This window comes from Corylus avellana, chromosome ca11 (genome assembly GCF_901000735.1).
Source record: "Corylus avellana chromosome ca11, CavTom2PMs-1.0".
NCBI lineage: Eukaryota > Viridiplantae > Streptophyta > Magnoliopsida > Fagales > Betulaceae > Corylus > Corylus avellana.
The window spans coordinates 5,299,431-5,319,179 of NC_081551.1; the positions used below are offsets into that span (position 1 = coordinate 5,299,431).

Below are 19,749 nucleotides of genomic sequence, written 5' to 3' on the forward strand. Positions count from 1 at the left end.
ATTTGAACCCACACCCTAATACTTACCTAATTACTTGAAAATTTTCTTAGACCATTAAACTACCCTTGATGGTAAAAACCCTTGTTTTATGCACATTGATCAATGCTCAAATGGCAAGATTTAACACTTTTTGGATGAAGGTGGGCGGAAGCGCGCATGCACCTGATGCCAAGTGAGAACTGAGGAATCTTGGAGACCAAACAAGTCCCTCACTTCAATTTCTCTATGTATACTTTAGTGACAAGGCACCAAGATAAGCCAACCCATGTTCTTGAGGATCGAGCTTGCTGCTAAGGAATCAGGAGACAGGGTCAAAAGAAGATAACACTTGCAAACTTCATATATATATATATATATATATAGAGAGAGAGAGAGAGAGAGGGGGTAATTACCTTTTCCCCCATCAACTACAATGCATTTTCACTTTTTCCCATGAACTACCAACTGTACTACCCGATACCTCATAAACTACTATTTTGTATCCAAAACTCCTCTTTCGTCAGTCAAAGGAGTTAACTCAGACAGTCAAAGTAACAGTATGTTGTAGTTCATTGAGGCAAAGTGACAATACGTTGTAGTTCATAGGGGTAAAGTGACTGGTTGACCGTCTGAGTTAACGCCTTTGATTGACAGAATGACGCCTTTGACAAACGGAATGGAAGTTTTAGGTACAAAATGGTAATTCATAAGGTCAAGTAGTACAATTGGTAGTTCATGGGGGAAAGTAAAAATGCGTTGTAGTTGATGGGAGAAAAGGTAATTACCTTTTATATATATATATATATATAGAGAGAGAGAGAGAGAGAGAGAGAGAGGGTGTTAAGAAGAAGAGACAGACAGCACCGACATGATCTTGAAAGCTTCTTGGTACAATATTCTGTAATACAACTAATCCAATCTTTATATATATATATATATTAGTACTTGTTTGTTTTCACATCTTCCATTACAGGGTTTCAGAGCAAGTACCATGAGATTTTCAAGACTCTTTGTCTCTCTCTTTTTGGTTCTCTTTTACTATTTGATATTTGTTTCTCAAGGGAAATCAGATACCACTGAAATGCCGGTGGGATCTGCACAAAGTTCTGTAAATGCGGTAACCTCTCTCTCTCTCTCTACGAATAACATTTGTTTAGCAAAACTTTGATAATGGGTATGATCGATGCATGCAGGGAAGAGCAGAGTGCAGCGAGGGGGCTGTTGAATGCAAAGAAGGAAATGATAGGTCGGAAGAGAATGTTTTCGAGAATGAAGATTATATCTACACCAACTCTCTTCCTTGAACACTATAACTTCTTCTACTGTAAATTGCCTTTCAAGGGATCCGATGGTGTTCTTGTAATTCGTGGAGCAAAGAAGTTCCAAACTTTAATGTATGATTGATTTTGCTTGATCGAGAAGGGATATATATAGCTTGGTAGTTTCGAACAATATGTCTTTCTAGCTCAAAGTATTCAATCATATGGGAACCGTGAGGCTTACTTTTCACACCCATTTATCACACTCTGATTTCATATTCGTTGGCGTGATGTGTTTTAACTTTTAAGTAATTTTTTTCTATTTTTTTCTTAAGTGATTGACATAAAAAGTCACTTAAAATACGTCACGTCAATCGATGTATATGAGTGTGAAGAGTAGCATATATAACCATCGTTATAAAATTGAATCATTGATAATTATATATATGTTTAATCATTTTGCCTCTCAAATCCAATCATATATATGGGCAGATCTGAAGAAAGAAAACAGCCAATCATATCCTGTAATGACGCAAGCATAATTCTTCACTGTCAAGTTATAGCTTTTCTGAAGAACTATACTTTCACGATTTGCAGTCTGATTTATTGAAACCCTATTCAACTACTGAAAACTTTTAAATAATCACAAGTCAATATCTTGAAGATTACAATACAAGAAAAAATGTTTAGCTGATCGAATAGGGTTTCTTGCTTTCTTTTGGAATGATTAAACAGAGTGGATGCTGTGGGCATATATGAAAGGCTCTAGCAGCAGCAGCAGCAGCAACTCATACATTTCTCTACTTTCGCACACAGTGCTGCATTCTCAAATCAAGAATTTGGAAGTGGGAGAAAAAAAAAATGTATCTTAAAAGACAATTTCTATCTCATCTATTCCCTAAACTTAGGGAACATGTCCAAAAAATCGCAAAAAAAGTCCTACAGCAGACTTCGTAAATGAATCATAAACATTTTGATTGCTATAGTGAAACTCAATGTTTTATGTTCCACTATTACAATCCTTATGATTATTAAAATAAAATAAAAAATGATTCTCTCTTTTCTCTCTCTCCTCTCACAATTCTCTCTCATCTCTCCTCTCATATATATAATATAATTAAAAGAATAAATATTTTAATGATATATAGAATGATTAAGGGAAGCTACTAGAGTGTATTTTGACATAGGGAAGCAAAAAGTAGTTTGAATCCTTAAATGTAGGAAAAATGACGATGAAGCTGCTGAGAATGCTCTCATGGCAAGGCAACAAGAGCAATATTTTTATACCATAGAAATATGGGTGTCATCCTATTAGATCCCATTAACTGTAAATTTTCTAGCAAGTAGATTTGGGAATAGGGTCCTCTCCAGTTAGTTATAGTGGAGGGTAATTTTGTCTTTTCACTTTTTGAGAGAACAAAAACACCCCTTCACTATAACTAACTGAATATTCTTTAGTTCAAATGAAATAGAGATGATCCTAATTCATAGATTTGACGCATCTTGAACTTGACTCTATAGATAGTTGTTTGCAGCTTTGAGCAAAAACAAAATTAATTCTTGAAAGAGACTTGATATTTCTCCATTTCCATCTAACTTTTTTTTCTTCAAATCAACCATTGGATCCTTCTTGAAGTAGACTACTAACAACTAGTTTATGAAAAAGTAAGACTAACTTAAATGCTTATGCTCTCTTCCAACATACTTCTTGGTTGGTGTGAGTTAGGAGATTAACAATTACTTTTTTTCTCATTTGGGTTCAGCAGACCTGGCTTCAAGAACTAGAACAATGGAAAGTCAAATGAGTTGGTGGTAAAATGCACTCTCTCTCTCTCTCTCTCTCTCTCTCTCTCACATGCTTGCAAAATTATTGTCAGGAAGAGCAGGAGAGGAGAACATGACCATGTGGGAATCTTTAGGAATTAATTGTTATTTTAATGGCATTCTCCAGGACCATTACAAACATTTAGAACATTTGTTTTTAAAATATCATCTTTACTTTTTGGTACTAATGTTCTTATTGTCTTTCTTTATAAGTAAATACAAATACTCTTTTTAAGCTGGGTGAATTTCAAGAGTGTTTAGACCATGTAATTGCCCTAAACCCAATATATATATATATATATATATAGTTTACTATTAGCAAAAAAGCAAGCCTTTGACCAACTAATATAATCATTTTATGACCAATAATGTAAACATTATCAACAGCTTTTTAGAGAGAGAATAGAATCCTTTTCTCTACGAGAGTCTTCTCGTCTTTCAAGTGAGAGCATTTTCCTCCTTTATTGCAAGTATCTAGGGAGGAGAGTCCCTGATGCAACAAGGGAAGCCTCCTTCATTGCAAGCATCTAGGGAGGAGAGTCCCTGATGCAACAAGGGAAGGCTTGTCACGCAAACAGATTAAGAATAAATAAAGATAAAAGGATTAACGTCTCACCAAGATAAAAAAACCAGAGCAATCACAACTTACAATGTAATTAATTAAAGGGAGTAAATGGCTTTTATAGACAGTCTACTTATTCTAAATTGAAGTTGATAAGGAAATTAACAAAGAAAGATAATAAAACTAGACAATCGATTATTCACCACATAGAGTCTCATAACTAGCATCAAACTCACAAAACGTTAAAACCCCACCACTTCTTTTGTGTATTTTGCTTCGTTATTAATTTAATGAAATCTTATCTTACTTGCAACCAAAAAATAAATAAATAAAATTCATGGGTCGGGTTAAAAAAGCCAGTTGCTATTTCCATGAATCTTCTTCTCCATTTTCATTTTTTGACAAATAATAACTTAATTTTTGAGGTTCACAACCATCATTACAATTTCCACCAAAGAAAGTTGAAACAAAAAGGAGCTAGGGAGCACATCTTATTGAATAAATTTGTTCATCTTACAAAATTATATACCATTACTGGACATCCCCCATCCACTCAAATATGATGGGAGGTAACAGTGCCAACATCTACCACAGAATTTTTATATATGTAACTCCTAATTGACACTGAAAGCTATCATGTATGGACATCAGCCTGCCAATAAAGACACCACGTCAAGAGACTTGAGTCCTTATTGGGAACATTCTTGTCTTGTGGGAACTCAAAATTACAACCAAGTGGGTTTAGCTAACCTAATTACAAGTTCTACTCTCACTATAAGTAAGCATTTGAAGTGTACAGCCTTAAGAACTTTTTATCATAAATCAATGGGTTGGAGCTTTTAGCTCATAGCTCATATTGATGGTAAAAGAACCTTGAATGAAGTGCTCCTTTAAGCTCTTTCTTTCCATTATCGGATTATTGGTTGGCTGCCGACTTGGGAAGTTAAGAGAGCTTTATATGAGGTGAATCTCCACTCTAGATCTGCAACGTGCCCGAACTGCAGTGATCCAAGGTCAAGATCCATAAAACATACACAATTCACAGCAATAACAATGATACAACATAAAAATATAACCAGTAAAATGCTTCACACTCCCTATCAGAAGAATGAATATATCAAAAAGGTCACCATGGATAGGCTCATTGTTATAGCAATTATAAATTTTCTAAGCTTTTCATTTTTGCAGTTCATTGGATTTTCATTGGCTTCATTTAAAGAGCTCCTAAATGCCTTACTGCTTATTATATGCGATTGCAGGTTACACACTAAGTAATTTATTGCTAAGGCCAAGAATGGTTTTATTGTGAAAACGTTACTGAAATAGCACTCCTTATGGTCTGCTTTATGTGGTTGGAACTATTTGTTGAGTAATATAATGAGCAGCATGAGCTGACTTGAGAAAATCTTCCTTTCTATAAGCATCAAATCAGTCTTCAGTTTGAGAACGAAATACCCCAAAGATACCTCGCTGTTGACAAGGGATCAGATACTTAATGATACTGGAATCTATAATGCAAGAGGTTTGCTTCCTACGAGCTCATCATTGACAACCCAATGGTGCTCCAAATTGGGTTAACTTGATCTGGGAAAGAGCTAAAGATTATTGGAAAATGAGATAAGCAAACGAAATAAAGTTTGCCCACTTGCTTGTTAGCTTAGTACAAGCCCATATTGGCAAATAGTTCTCTGACAAGGCCATTACCTTACAAATATTCATATTCTTTAAAACTTTCTCGCATTTTCTATCACTAACATGACTTACCATCTGGTGTTGTTCTGACCACTCTACAATTGAGCACACAGATTGAGCCAGTCATATAGCTTTCAACTGTTGGCTAGTGAGATCAATAAGTGGCATCGGAAGCTAATGCAGTTCAGTTTTTCCCCAAGGTATCAATTGTTTGTTCTCTTGGCAGACTTTAGCACCAGTGGGTAGATGAGCGCTAAATGCACTCATTGGGAGGTACACTCAAATTTGTGATGGAAGGTACCTAGTTCTATGGCATCAGCAGGATATACATTTTTCAGGGATGACTTCCTGGAGTCATGGGTAGAGAGTGGCAAACCCCAAAAAAAAAAGGAAAAAGGTCTCTTGGCAAACTATAAGGAGAATCCTTCAAGTCTTCTATTCCTTATACTTGTCTCCCAATCCTGCTTGTTTGTACAGATTCATTCATTGAACAAATTAACATTCTGAATTTCAGAATGTGGATGATCCATGAGAAGTCATTTCGTCATCTCCTAGCTTGTGGTCCCACACGCAGCAATTGATGGTTTAAATAAAAGTTCATAAGTTGACATTAAGAATGTTGGTTTCGGGTTCTAGATCCTGTCCTTCAATGGAATTTTTTGTCACACATGACCGACACTCACATCTGCAATCTTTTAATCTTATATAGGAAAGGAAAAGCTGAAAAAATGAATATAAAGAGGCTGCAATGAATATTTAAAAACAAATAAAGCATATTTTGCATTAGATATCACAAACATGTACTTTTAGTAAGAGAGCTACTTCGTTCCATGCTTTAAATTATCAAAAAATCTCACACATTATTTATCTCCACTTCTTTACCTATTAGAAATTATGTAAAGAACTAAAACATGATAACATACACCTAGAATAAATGGGATTCACTTACCAATTGTTTAAGCAGTTCCTGTTATCAACCTCTCCCGTTCATCTAGTTTTTTGACTTTTATAATACCAAACAGAACTTGAAAGCCAAAAAATGCGCAGCAGACATATGCTACAATAGCAGGCACCTAAAGAGGAACAATTTGAGAAAAGCATTGAACAAAATTAAGCACCATAGAGACTTTATATTGTTATAAATAACAAAGAGTAAAGTGGATATGGATAGCTTACTCGAATGGAATTAAAATATAAAATTGTTGCAAGGTTTATTAGGCTCCCAGCAGCTACCGCCTGTTAATTTCTCAAAAGGAGATACAATCAAGGAGTTATAGAGCATATTCCAAAAACTTTCCTCTGACAAATATATTTTTATAAAATAAATAAATAAATAAAGATATTTGTCAGAGGAAAGTTCCTTTGACAAATATCAGCCAAACTTACAAGATAATTCATAATAACCAGTCCAAAAGATGAAACTGAAATGTTACCAATTTAGTATTTTAAGTATTTAGTCGAAAACTTGTTATAGCAATTACCCTAGTATGCAAGCATATACATATTTCCTAGTCATATCAGGAATTAACAGCAAAGGAAAATATATGCACATATTCCTTTTCTTTTCTTTTCTTTTTTTAATCTTTATTTCTTTTTCTTTTCTATATTATAATGTGAAAAAGTTAGAGCAATTTCCAAGTACACGCAAGTTTCTATCCACATGCACAGAACTATCTTTGATACAGCCCTCCAAGCACCATAGATTATCAATACCTTACATTTGTATTTCAGTTGAAAGTAACATAAGAATACCAATCAAATAGTGATTGAACAATATTAGTAGAATACTTAGAAATGGAATCTAAAATCTTCCAGATAAATGATATCATATAAGCAATTAGTAGAGACTTACAGAAAATGATGATTATTACCATACTCAACAGCCTTCATATAAAGACAAAACCATCTATCTTAACACCTTTGTCTTCTTCTTTTTCTTTTTTTTTTTCTTTTTTTCTTTCCCTTGTTTTGGAGATCTTGACCTTGGAAGCCCCAAGGCCCAATAATCCTCCAAGCTTCACAAATTCTTTTCTTTATAATTGATGAAAGAGAAAAGGATGTGAAAAGGAACAAATTGATTATTTGTACAAATATCACGAGCTGAAAAAAAAAATCCTCTAAGAGTTGATGAAAAATCAGCTAAACTCACATTTCCTACTGTCCTCTGAACAGCTGCAACACGCTCGAATGCCCTCTCAGACTCCAAAGTTCGAACTCGTAATTTGAGGTCACCTTGCTCCTGTATTAAATGGATAAGGAACATCAATTTGAAACCCACAGAGTCCGTGAAACATATGAATACGTAAAAAAATTTCAATAAATACCAATCGTTGGATAATTTCTGCAAGCCTTTCAACTCTGTCAGCCTGTCTGAATAAGTTGTAGAATGCACGGGACTGTTTGTCCCATCGCTTTCTGAAATCCTGAAACATTTATAAAGTTCACTAAGAAATTAGGTAACAGTTTATACCAATTTAAAAGATAAAAGTAGAATCAAGAGAGTTAAGTTTGCCTTTAAGATAACTTCAACTCCTGCTTCCCGAAACCTTAGCAATTCCATTGCATAGCTACAAGGTAAGGCATAAAAGACATGTGAGATGCAGAGAATATATAGCTTCCTAAATCTCAGAGAATTGGATGAAACTAACTAACTAAGATCAAACTCACGGTTTGGCAATCTCAGTAATATCAAATCTAGGGTCAAGGCCCTTCCCAATGCCATCCAAAACTGCAGAGATGACAATATATATAGTTTACTATTCTGATGTTCATGTAGCATTACAGTTTATCTCAACGTAGACACAAAGGTCTTATTATGTTACCTGAAAATGCTCTAACAACAAATGTGAATGTAGCAGGAAATCGAAAGGGTTGATCTGCTGCAATGGCTAATAAATCTTCCCCTGTAATCCCATCACAGATCAGAAAGGGAGAAGCTAACCAGTTCTCATTTTATATACTGGTAAGAAATATAAGGGGTATGGCAATCCATTGCTGTCTCTGAGAACATGCCTTGCAATATATAACCCCAACTTATTTACGTTTTTACCAAACCAAATAGCCCAGCATGCATTATATTTATCAGCGCTACCACATGCACTTAGCTCTCAAAAATATTTTGTCAAGCAGTTGCTATATTAGATTTCTTGTAAACAAGCATAGGACTTATCACAGGCATAGATCTACCCAGATGACTTACCAATTGCGGCCAGCCTTTGTTTCTTTTTCTTTACTCTTTCCTCCTTGCTCAGTGGCTTTTTAAAACCAAGCTCTGCTGCTGCAATCTCTCTTTCTTTTCTTTGTGCAGCAAGACGCTCTTCAAAACTGCAAAACAGTCAGCAAAGAATTTCATAACCAGAAAAAAATGTCTTTAGAGAACTCAGGCTGTACTTCTTTGTTTATTGATATTACCCAGGGGTTCAAGTTATTATTTGAGGTTACAGTGCAACTAAAACATTCGCATTACCAATCAGTGCGGACAACTGTACTTAAACCAAAATCATCCTACTAAAATCATGAAATAACAGAATGTCAAGCATAGCTAAAGTCAGTAAAAATTCAATTCTACCCTGTATATGATTAACAATGACACAAGTATTACAATATCACTAATAGATGACAGAACTATAACATTACAACAACCTTAGGCTAAAACTTCTCTTAAACCAAAAGCTAATATCTTCTTATCTAGTAGACTTTCCAAAAGACTTCTATGTTAGCTCTATTGTGCAATAAATTAGTCAGCGTGAAGCATTGTTAGTGTCCTTTGAGTATTACAGTTGACCTGACATAGGGGTATTCAGCCCAAGTGAGCACTTGAGGCATAACTCAACTTGAACTTGTTTCTGTTTTGTCAAGAAATTAATCAAATACGATATTTAAGAAAGAAAGAAAGTACAAATATTTTAATCGACTAGAATATTTAAAAGAGAAAGGGAACCCATGAAAAATTTTCCACTCTACACAGAGCACCTGTTAAGGAAGAACTGTGCTGTTCGTCTGACAGCAGTCATATCTCCAGTAGGCACAAGAACACCCATTTGAATCATTGCCTGAAGGACCTGTACCAGCATACGATTTTCCACAGATAAGTACATCACAAACAAGCATGGGAACAGGATAACATTAACATATGGTAACCCCAATAATGGCCACCATTCTTTAGTGAAAATAATTACCTTATCAGGATTCTTCTCATAAACACCATAGAATGTTTCCAGCAAACCTTCTCTGATATTTTGACTGATACTGCAAGGTGAAGAGACAGTAAACGCACAAGACAGAAACCATTTGAGAAATGATAAACATCAGTGGATTCTTACTGTAGATAGACAGCACAGGGTCCAGAAAATACCTCCCCATCATTCCAAAATCATAAAAGATCAACCTTCCACCATTGACATCATCAACAGCAATATTTCCAGGGTGCTGCATAAAGGAAAAAAAAAAAAAAAAGAGGTTCTAGTCACATCGAGGTAACAGATATTTTAATGGCAGGCTTAACAGAACCTCTCTAACATGGCTATTAGATTTAACCTGCCATAATAAATGTCTGGATAGAAGTCTGCTCGTGCTAGAGTCTCGCTTTTTTACCCTCTACATTAGGTGCTCTGTGTTTGAGATCAGTTAAGAGTTATGGGGTTGCTTAGGTGTTGTTCAATTGAATACAACTTGTTTGAGATGGTGGTGGAAGGTAGATATTGTCGGGTTCGGATTCATGAAAGTTGCAGGGGTTGTATTTGATACTTGTTCTGATTCATGAAAGTTGCAGGGGTTGTATTTGATACTTGTTCTTAGGTAAGGCTGACAGCCGCTGGTTGCTAGCCACCGTTGAGGAACTGCTGCAAGAGATGGGAATGTTGGTGTTTTGGAGACGCTCCAGAGCTGGTTCCCCTGCTGTCGTCACCCAACATTGCTCTAACACACGTGGGTGACTCCTGGTTGTGAAGGAGCATGGAGGAGGCAAACGGGAGGGTCACATCCTTGTGCCAGAAGGGAGAAATGGTGAAGGGTGGAGGACTTTTGCAGTGGAGCTGCGTTGGGTTGCTAACCTCTCCCAGTCGTCTTTTGATGACTGGTCATTGCTGGGTAAGAGGAAGCCTCTGTCGTTGTTGACACCTCCGGTGGATGGGGGGAAAAGGCCGTTTGTAGAGGTCTTGAAGTCTCCGGCAGTCTCGGCCTTGTTGAAGGACATTCCTGGGAAGGGCTGTTTGGGTGCCCCAATGGGATTGACAACGACTGGGTGGCTGCTGTTTGCAAGTTCATCAGGGTATGGAAGGTTTGGAGGAAATCCCAACTTCTATGTTGGTGGTGTCTGCTCAAGATTGAAAGGATATTTTGGCGGAGACGTTGGAGCATATCAATATAGAGGTGGCTTGATGCTTAGGTTGTGTGGATCAAAGCGTATTGGGCCATTGAAATTGGGGCATCTCAGGTCGGGCTTGCGCTTGTCTCACTTGGGTCAACCCGAAGGATCTTGGGCTTTGAGTGGTTTAGTCACCACAGGCACTGGTTCTTTGCCGCCGCCAGGGGAGGCTCATGTCGGCGTCTCTAGGGTGGTGTTTGAATCATTGACTGGTCCTTCTGGTGCTATTTCACGGCTGCTGTTTCATGTGGAGGGGAGTAAGGCAAGTGTTGCAGAACCTGTCAAAGGTGGCGCAGGGCCTTCGGGATGCTCTCAAAATGACGCAGAACTCGTCGATGGTGATGGGTCGACAATGATGGAGGCATCTGGTGGTGCCATGGTCAGTCCTGAACCGATATCTCTAACTTTGATTGCTTCTCTATTGGTGGGATTAATATCTCTCATCTTCTGCTTGCTAATGATACTTTGATTTTTTTGTGGGGTTGACCCAGATCATCTACGTCATGTCTAATGCTTACTCTTATGTTTTGAAGCTAGTTTGGGAAATGTGGGAAATGTTAATAATGTGAATGGGTTGGCTTGTATTTTAGATTGAGGGGTTTCTTCTTTAGCTTTGAAGTATCTTGGCCTACCATTAGGGACCTCCTATAAAGCCAAGCATATTTGGGACGGTGTTATTAAGAAGTTAGAGCGTCTTTTAGGTAGGCGAAGAGTTCCAATGTGACCTAGTAAGCTAGGTTAAGGTTTGTTCGTGAATCTCTGACAAAGGGTTAAGAGTTTGGAACTTGTTGATGTTCAATCGTGCTCTCTTTAGAAAAATGGCTTTGGAGCTATGGGCTTGAGAGAGAGACTTGGTAAAGGGTGGTAGTGGACTCTAAATTTGGAAGTTCATGGGGTGGGTGGTGTTCTAATGAGTCCCTTACACATTTGTGCCTCAAGTGTGTAGCTGATGTTTCAAGAATCTTTCCATAAAGTAAGCTTCCAGGCATAGGCATTGCTTATTTTTAAAACAAAGGCATGTAAGTACATATGCAATGCATTTCTGTACATATACAAGCACAATAAGTTTCTGTTCAGGAATCATTTTTTAATTCCAGAAGATAGTCCTAATTGGCAAATCAAAAGTATACTTTAACTACTTTGTATAGCACCAAAAATCAAAGCAAAAGCAGGAACTCACAGGATCAGCATGAAAAAAACCATGAGACAGAATTTGTTCCAAGTATGATTCAACAGCATACCGACCCAACCTACAGAACAAAGCACTAGAATCATCAGGCGTTATGAGTAAATCATCCTAGTAGCAACCGAGAAGCATACGAGTTAGTCACATGTGAACAAGATTTCGCCAAGATGAAAGGCAGGAGATTGGATTAACCTTTGGCGATCAACACCTAGCTGATCCAAAGCTTGTATCTTGTTTATCTTGATCCCTGGGACATACTCCATTGTCAGAACCTACATGCAAAAAATTATAATTGATAATAATTAAAAAGGAGGTTAGATTTAAAAATAAATAAATAAATAAAACCAATGTTCACTGAATGAGAGGCCAATCACTGAAAGATTAAACCTGTGGTGTCGTATACTCCCAGAATATTGATGGAACTTTCACATAATCCATATTTTTGAAGTTACTTGCAAATAGTTCTGCATTTGCAGCTTCCTTGGTGTAATCAATCTCCTGAAAATTCAAAATTCTAGTTACTATCTTTAACACACACAGAGAGAGAGAGAAAGAGAGAGAGAGAGAGAAGAGCAGGACATCAAACTAAAACTTGAAAATGTGGCATCAATGATCTATTAAAAGGACTGAAAACTGCAAATAACATATGATAGAGTCAGTTCACAGAGTATTGCCTACATGTATAAAGATTATAGGTTCAATGTTTATCACATTCTCACTAGCTTGGCATTCCTCAACAAGCCTTCAAAAAACCAATTAGATTCCAACTTGAATCACTGGACTGCCAACATGACCATAATATCTAACCATTTGATGGCCCCTTGGTATTAACTGGTATTAACTTAAATGTTGTAAGCTCTTTACTATCAATTGGTTGATGTTTCGCACATACCAACAAGGAAAGAGAACCAAGATCAGCTAGGCATCATAAAGAAAACATGTCCAACAAACTGGAGCTAAACTATAACTACACCTATGGCTAGTTGTTTGATAACACTGAAAGATCAAGCAAGGACATAAATGGCAATATAACATACTCGCCTTGTGTTGTTCAAAATATAAGAAATTTCAGAGGCCCTTAGCCTAGTTCATTGACACATATCCTAATTTGCATTTTACTCTATGCTGGTCACAACCAAGATAAGTCATAGACCAATGTTTACTCACAACCTTGACTCACATTCTCCTTTTTCTTCAACTGGTCCTTGTCTCATGATTGAACTGTCTCAATCAAATTTCTCTAATATTATCTTTGATATTGTTGCCTAAAATATCTAAACTGATTCAGTATGATACTGCTAGTCTTTCCTTTCCTGTCCCTTACTCTTCCATATCAATATTATCTCGGATGGATTCATTTGACATTATGGATACATTTTTTCTTTGAGCGTAGCAACCTTTACACCCATTTATGTGCATTAAATTTATTAGAAATAGTTCCGAAATTCCATCAAATACCTAACATAAGAATGAGGCAATCGAGGTAATATAGTCACCTGATATAAGACACTAGCACACTCATCATAGATAGCCACCCAATCCCTTTTTGCACCATCTGACTTTGGGTCAACTTTTTGAAGATATTCTGCAATTACCTGGAATAAACAACGGCCATAGGACCATGTCAGAATTGCTAAACACCTTAACTAAATACCAAGAAAAACTTATAAAATATATCCATATGGGTGGTAAAACACGCCAGTGCACATACAAGACATAAGCAACAAAAAAGGCATAAAAAGTAAATTCCTCCAAGTTGTCTTAGTTACTATTATATCATAATCACAGTATGTTAAGTAATATATCAAATGAAAATTGTCAATTTTGCCAAGCCAAAAAAAAATGGAAAACAATTTAGAGCAAAAGGACCAAAAAATCAAATATGATGATGGGAATTTCACCTTTATACCAACCACTAAAACAAGAAGCATAGTGTTTTAAGCAAATAAGACAACTAACCCTTAGGTTTTTAAGATCGATATCAAAAAGACCCTTGAGACCAGGCCTTTGTACTTTAATAACAACGTCCTGTCCCTTCAATCTTGCACGGTGAACCTGACCTGCATAAAATAGATGCACTATTCTCATACTTCAAATCTTATCAGCAATTGCAACTATAAGCCTAGAAACAGTTTTACCATGATAAACAAGAATAAAACAAGGAACACTTGAGCTAACGTGACAAGAGATTTATGGGTTGCGTTATTCCGCTTTTTTGGTGTAGAGCGGGTTATGCCTAGAAAGATAATAAAGTTGTTGGCAAGCTGGAGAGATCAAGTGGGAAGCCGTAACATTTTAGAAGTTTGGACGATGGCTCCTTTGTGTTTAATATAGTTCATTTGAAAAGAGCGAAATATAAGGAGTTTTGAAAATTGCAAGATTTCAGTGGTAGATCTAATATTCATTATTTCAAATTTTATACATGGATGGCAGTGCAAATAGTCCTCACTTTTCTAGTTTTACGAAAATTTTGGACTGTCGTTCTTTTTCTCCTTTATTCCCTTATAGGGGGGTCTATCATGTTTACTCCCTATATACACAGGTTGCACCCCTCCGCGCTTCCTAATAAGATTGATTTACTTAACAAAAAATAATGCACAACTTTTTTTAACACAGCATCAAAAGCAAATCAAGATTACCAAGACTAGCAGCAGCTATTGGTTCGTAGTCAAACCGATCAAAGATATCATTCACAGGAGCTCCAAGCTCCTCTTCAACTATCGACACAGCAGTCTCTGATGGGAAGGGAGGAACTTGATCCTGAAGCCAAAATAACAATTCAGTTCTACCAAAAGAATCACCAATACAGGAAAATAGATAGCAAGCCATAATAGCCAATACAAGTTGTTCACTAGTTCTTTGTGAAGAAAAACAAGGTTAAGTTTTACTTTCAGAAAGCTGGTAGCAAAGCAATGATAAATGGCCTAGGAAAGGGGAAAAAGGGAATAGTGATATATATGTTATTAAGCTAAGCATTTTTGACAAAAGATCATCTGCATCATCATGCTTTGACAAACTTGATGTGTTCTGAGTTGAAAGGAACTTTACCTATCAGCAAAATACAGAATGAGCACAGAATAAGATATTGCAACCCCATATATCTGAAAAAATACGTTAGTTTTTTTTTTTTTTCTTTTTGTTCATAAATCAGTAATCTGTTGTTTATGATTTTTATTCTTTTGGGGAAAAGGAAAAATCAAATTTTGGGTGCTCATTATCATAGAATAGTTAAAAAATTACGAAGAATGTTAAAATGAAGGTTTCACATCAAGAGGCATTCCTATTCTCTGATGTTTCTGGTGTTAACGTTAAAATTTTAAAGAGTATTGCTGTACATCCTTTGAACTCTGATACACATGCACAGCCACACCCGGTCCCCCCCACACCCAAAAAAAAAAAAAAAAACACTATTGACATTCCTGCATGTTTCAAGCTTTCATGATACGCATGTTGGTCGCTGGTATGTTGGCTACAAGGAGAGCTTCTATGCTAACTGTGCAATTGGAATGGGAAATCCTCTTCCTTAACTATAAATAGCTATTGGGTAGCTTTTCAGTATTTGTTATCCACCAATCAAAGAAGATACAGAACTCACAAGAGTTGCTTAGACGAGATCACAAAGAGGAAAACTATTTCGGTCTCAGAAGGCTGTTAAAGAACAATAGTCAGAGTTTAAAATGCCAAAACAATGTGTGTTGTATTGATGAAAACACATTCATTAATCTAGTTCATTTAAAGTTGAGAACTTGACAGTGGAATAATGAAGAGAACCAGAGAGTGAACAACGAAGAGCAAATAAAAACTTTAATGCAGCATGCGAGCAGCTAGTACCAGTCAGCATATATTTTGCCAATTCAGACGTAAGGGTGAATATTTTGTGCCAGTGTAAGGCTTGATTATTCAGGCAAATTTTGTTAATGGTAAAATAAGCAGGAAAGCGATTAAATAGTGACAATTGTTGAAGCACATTATGGCATGAAGCACTCATGAAAGATATTTAAAATAGAAAAACTTCAACCTGAAGTTCTGACAACTGATCAACATATTCTTGAGCAAGAATGTCCACCCTTGTGGAGAACTGCTGCCCAATTTTGATGAATGTCGGACCTAATCTCAAGATAGTTTCTTTAAGCCATTTGGCAAGGGCCTTCCGTCTTAAAGCTTTCTTCTCTTCTGTCATTCCTCCTGCAAATTCACATCTTCGAAATTAGATCTAGATTAAACCCCCCACCCCACACAAAAAAAAAATATATATATATATATATATATATCCATTGTCAATTGCTCCAAAACAAAATTTGTTTAAAGCAAAACTTCATAAAAAAATGTCATAAAGATACAACAGGAAGAATAAGAAACATAAAGACATTTACGAACATTGTCATTTAATCACAACAATCTGCAGGTTCTACAATACTTTTTAAATCTCCTTGAGATCATCTACTGGGCCCTTGCCATCTGGACTATCTCCCAAAGGTAGAAGTTCTATTTCACAGCCATTGCAAAAAGAACAATGGACTAGATCTAGTTGTATTCAAGTATAACGTTTGAGTGAAAGATTTGCATAACTTCTTGATGGGTCCAAACAGTACAAATGGGTTCGTGCAGCCAACCCACAGTGGGGATCAAGGCTATGTCAATTATCATAAAGGTTTCATAAGCCAACCCAGTATTCATAATAGAGGCATTGTTAGTTTGAGTTTACAATCTATCAAAACTTTTGAAAGACTTGCTGTGTTTGTTAGATGAGTCAACATTAAAAATGCTTTTGATACCTAGGCAGCAAAACATTGTTCATCATGGGATCCTAAAAGACATATTTCAAAGAGGATATGAAAAGGTAGAAATGAGCAATTCATGATTCATCCCACTGCTAACAGAATCCAATGCAAAAGTCACATGCTAAAAAACAGCCCAACAAGATAATTTAATAAAGAACAAGGAATTCTTTCACTTTTACTTATCACAAAAAAAAAAAAGGAATTCTTTCACTTTGAGGAGCAAGGAGAAGACAATATTGTTCTTTGTGGAATTTTTCAGAGCTGTTTTATTCCTGCTCCGCTTGGCCGTGTCAAATGAAATTTTCTCTTTGTTCCTTTAGAATCTGATTCAGATCCCCCCACATCAGAGCTTGCTGTTTTCTTGTTTTGCAATTATTTTTTTTCATTTGTGTCCATCTTTTTCTTATGATTAGGGGTAAAAATCTGATTCAGATCACTATAGGGTTTTTTTCATAATCACATTTGTTAAAATAGTTAATCATCTCTCAACCCACCGGATTGATACTGAGTTTTGGAGCAGGGTTTCCTGCTTCTTACTGGGATCTAATAGGATTTATTTCTATAAAGCATTTCCAAGTTTTGGAGTTAGAAGCTACTAATGTTGTACCATGAATTCTGAATAGCTTTCTCGTCCACAACACTTGCAAAATATTTTCCATCCAGCATTAAATATTGCAAAGTTTTTTATTTCTTTACTTGGACTCCTAGATGGATAAGGGCCAGATTTTCGAAGTTATTACGAGCACAACAGCATCAGAATTGTAGTTATGAACAGAGCCTAAACTACATGCTTTCAACTGTTTGCAAATTTTCAATCCAAAGGAGGTGCCTGACCTCGATAAGAGAATTTTTGATTGTTCAACCAAGCCTTAAAGATAAATACTAGAACAGATCCCCATATTTCGAAGGTCCTCTGTATTGTTGAGTAGGTTTTGAATCTACCCCAACGACCACCAGGTGCAACAGAAACCTGCAAAACCCGTATTTTGCCCAAAGATTATTCTCAACATTTACGTAGATAAATATATATAGAAGAATAGAATTGCATAATCATAATTTGAATAATTCCCGACATATGAACCGCACAATAGAAATATAATTAGAACCACCAGTGCCAACCCCACCAACCAACCGTTAGCCTGAACTCGATGATTCATAGCTAGAATTCTATTCTTCAACAACACATCAAAAGCTGTCTCTTTATCTATAAATAATTGATGTGCTCATCAGCACGTTTAAATTAGCCTATCATTTATACTTTGTATCCACTAACCTTTTTGTCCTAGTTGTGATAGACGAGACAGATATTTGAACTGGCATTCGACTATCTATCAAACCCTACTTCAATTTACATGACAGGAAACGAAACCATGATTTAAATACACTTCCATTTTTCTTCAATTTTTTCATATATCTCTTTCCAAGATTCATACACCTCAATTTCACTAACACTCATAGTTCTCCAATGAGCACTGGCTCAAATGACACTTCCTCCCCGCAAAGAATGGGATAGAGGGTGAAGCGATGGTTCAAGACCCATGGGTGCATGCGGAACTTATCAATGAAAAAACGCTCATATTTCTCTCAAAATCTCACATAAGATGTGTAACCCACCTAAACAACAAGACCACCACGACCATCAACAACAATAAACTTGGGACACACTCAAGCTGCCTTGCTTTGCACAGAGTTGGGTCCTTCATAATCGAATCCCAGACCCCAATTCCAAATCTGTACTTTTCTTAACTGAATTCAAATTCACTAAACCCCAAATCCAAAACAATAACAAAACAGCCAAGAAAAAATTTTCTTTCAAATTCCATATAATTGAAAACTCAAATCAACACCCATTTCACCTCAACGGATTCTCCCTCAGCTCGCTTGAACCAGGCGTCTTCTTTCCCAATCTCCTCTACCCTTCTCTTCCTCCCCACCTCCTTCGCCACAGGATCTTCAACTTCCACCACCACCTCCGCCGCCGCCACACCATTCCCGTTCACATACTTCACCAAGCTCCCATTCTCACTCTCAGACACACCCACACCGCCATTCGAGTACACGCCATACCTCAAACTCGAACCACTAGCAGCTCCATTCCCATTCAATTCCTTGATCACTCGCCTTTCCCTCTCTTCCACTGCCACACCTTCCTCATTCACAGCCCTAATTCGAGTCCGAACAGCAAGACTGTGCCTCCGACTTCTACACAAAGAATGCTTAGAGAAACAAAGCCGGCGCTGGGGAACGGTTATCGGGGAGAGAAAAATGAGTTCAGGCAAAAGTAGAGAAGTCGCCATGAATTGGGGTTTTGCAGAGAGTGATTGATCAAACCCCAACCCTAATTTCTCATTTGGGTATGTGGCAGAAAAAGAAGGATTTGAAGGGCTTTTTTTTTGTGGTCGTGACAGTGAAGAAGAAGTGGAAGGGAAATGAGAGTGAGGATTGAGGAAGAAGACAGGAGGGGGAGTGAGGGAAGGAAATGCAGAAAATAAATTTAATAGAAATGGAGGGAAAGGGGTGGAGGTGGGTGGGACACGTGGCATGTAGGAAGATGAGCGTTGGGGATTTTGGGGGTTCTGATTGGGCAAGTAGCATAGCTCGTCATCTTGGCCACATACACGGGTCGAGTGCGTGGAAATGTTTTGGACGCTTCTTGGCTTACGTGTCTATCTACATGTCCGCTTGTTGCTTCTTCGTCGCCCCATTTCTTCGTTGTTTTGGTGGTAGCCAGGTAGGTGAGTTAGGACAAAGGATGCCTTCTTCCCTCGCTCACAAATCTCTCAATTCTCACGCCCTTTTTAGGACAGGGTCCTCAGTAATTTTGGTATTTGAATTATTAATAATTTGAAAAAAAAAATATGAAATAATTTTTAGAGAAATTATATCAAAACATCTTGGGTAAGTACCCCAAAATTTTTTTGTCTCTTAAGTTTTTTTTTTCGACAAGTTACTCCATGGGTCAATCAAATAGCCAAGAAAATTCTTACCATCAAATTTTTTTAACTGCCATTAGATTAGTTGAAACGCACCATTTTATCACCTCAACATAATAATTTTGTATTAATTTAATTTAAAAATTAATAAAATAATTTAGAAAAAAA

At 36.7% G+C, this 19,749-nt stretch overlaps 1 protein-coding gene across 1 annotated transcript; it reads right to left on the reverse strand.

Annotated features, from left to right (window-relative positions):
- Positions 1 to 4,085: 4,085 nt before the first annotated feature.
- Positions 4,086 to 19,130, reverse strand: LOC132165259 (protein ACTIVITY OF BC1 COMPLEX KINASE 8, chloroplastic). Its single transcript, XM_059575743.1, has 21 exons — positions 18,505 to 19,130; positions 17,483 to 17,618; positions 15,886 to 16,052; positions 14,507 to 14,627; positions 13,827 to 13,927; positions 13,364 to 13,462; positions 12,255 to 12,365; positions 12,060 to 12,139; positions 11,862 to 11,931; positions 9,671 to 9,744; positions 9,495 to 9,564; positions 9,289 to 9,377; positions 8,516 to 8,640; positions 8,139 to 8,219; positions 7,984 to 8,044; positions 7,829 to 7,883; positions 7,641 to 7,739; positions 7,466 to 7,555; positions 6,493 to 6,552; positions 6,266 to 6,389; positions 4,086 to 4,622 (listed from the first exon to the last, which is right to left on the reverse strand). Exons 1-20 carry the CDS (start codon positions 18,943 to 18,945, stop codon positions 6,273 to 6,275), a joined length of 2,247 nt encoding a protein of 748 aa, XP_059431726.1. The 5' UTR covers positions 18,946 to 19,130; the 3' UTR covers positions 4,086 to 4,622; positions 6,266 to 6,272.
- Positions 19,131 to 19,749: the final 619 nt, after the last annotated feature.

Excerpts from the sequence above, each read along its gene's own strand:
- LOC132165259 (XM_059575743.1), bottom strand. The coding sequence starts at position 18,945 with ATGGCGACTTCTCTACTTTTGCCTGAACTCATTTTTCTCTCCCCGATA. Across the intron at positions 13,463-13,826 it reads TCGATCTTAAAAACCTAAGG|GTAATTGCAGAATATCTTCA; the intron begins GTTAGTTGTCTT and ends TGTTTATTCCAG. Across the intron at positions 8,045-8,138 it reads TGTTGTTAGAGCATTTTCAG|TTTTGGATGGCATTGGGAAG; the intron begins GTAACATAATAA and ends TCATCTCTGCAG.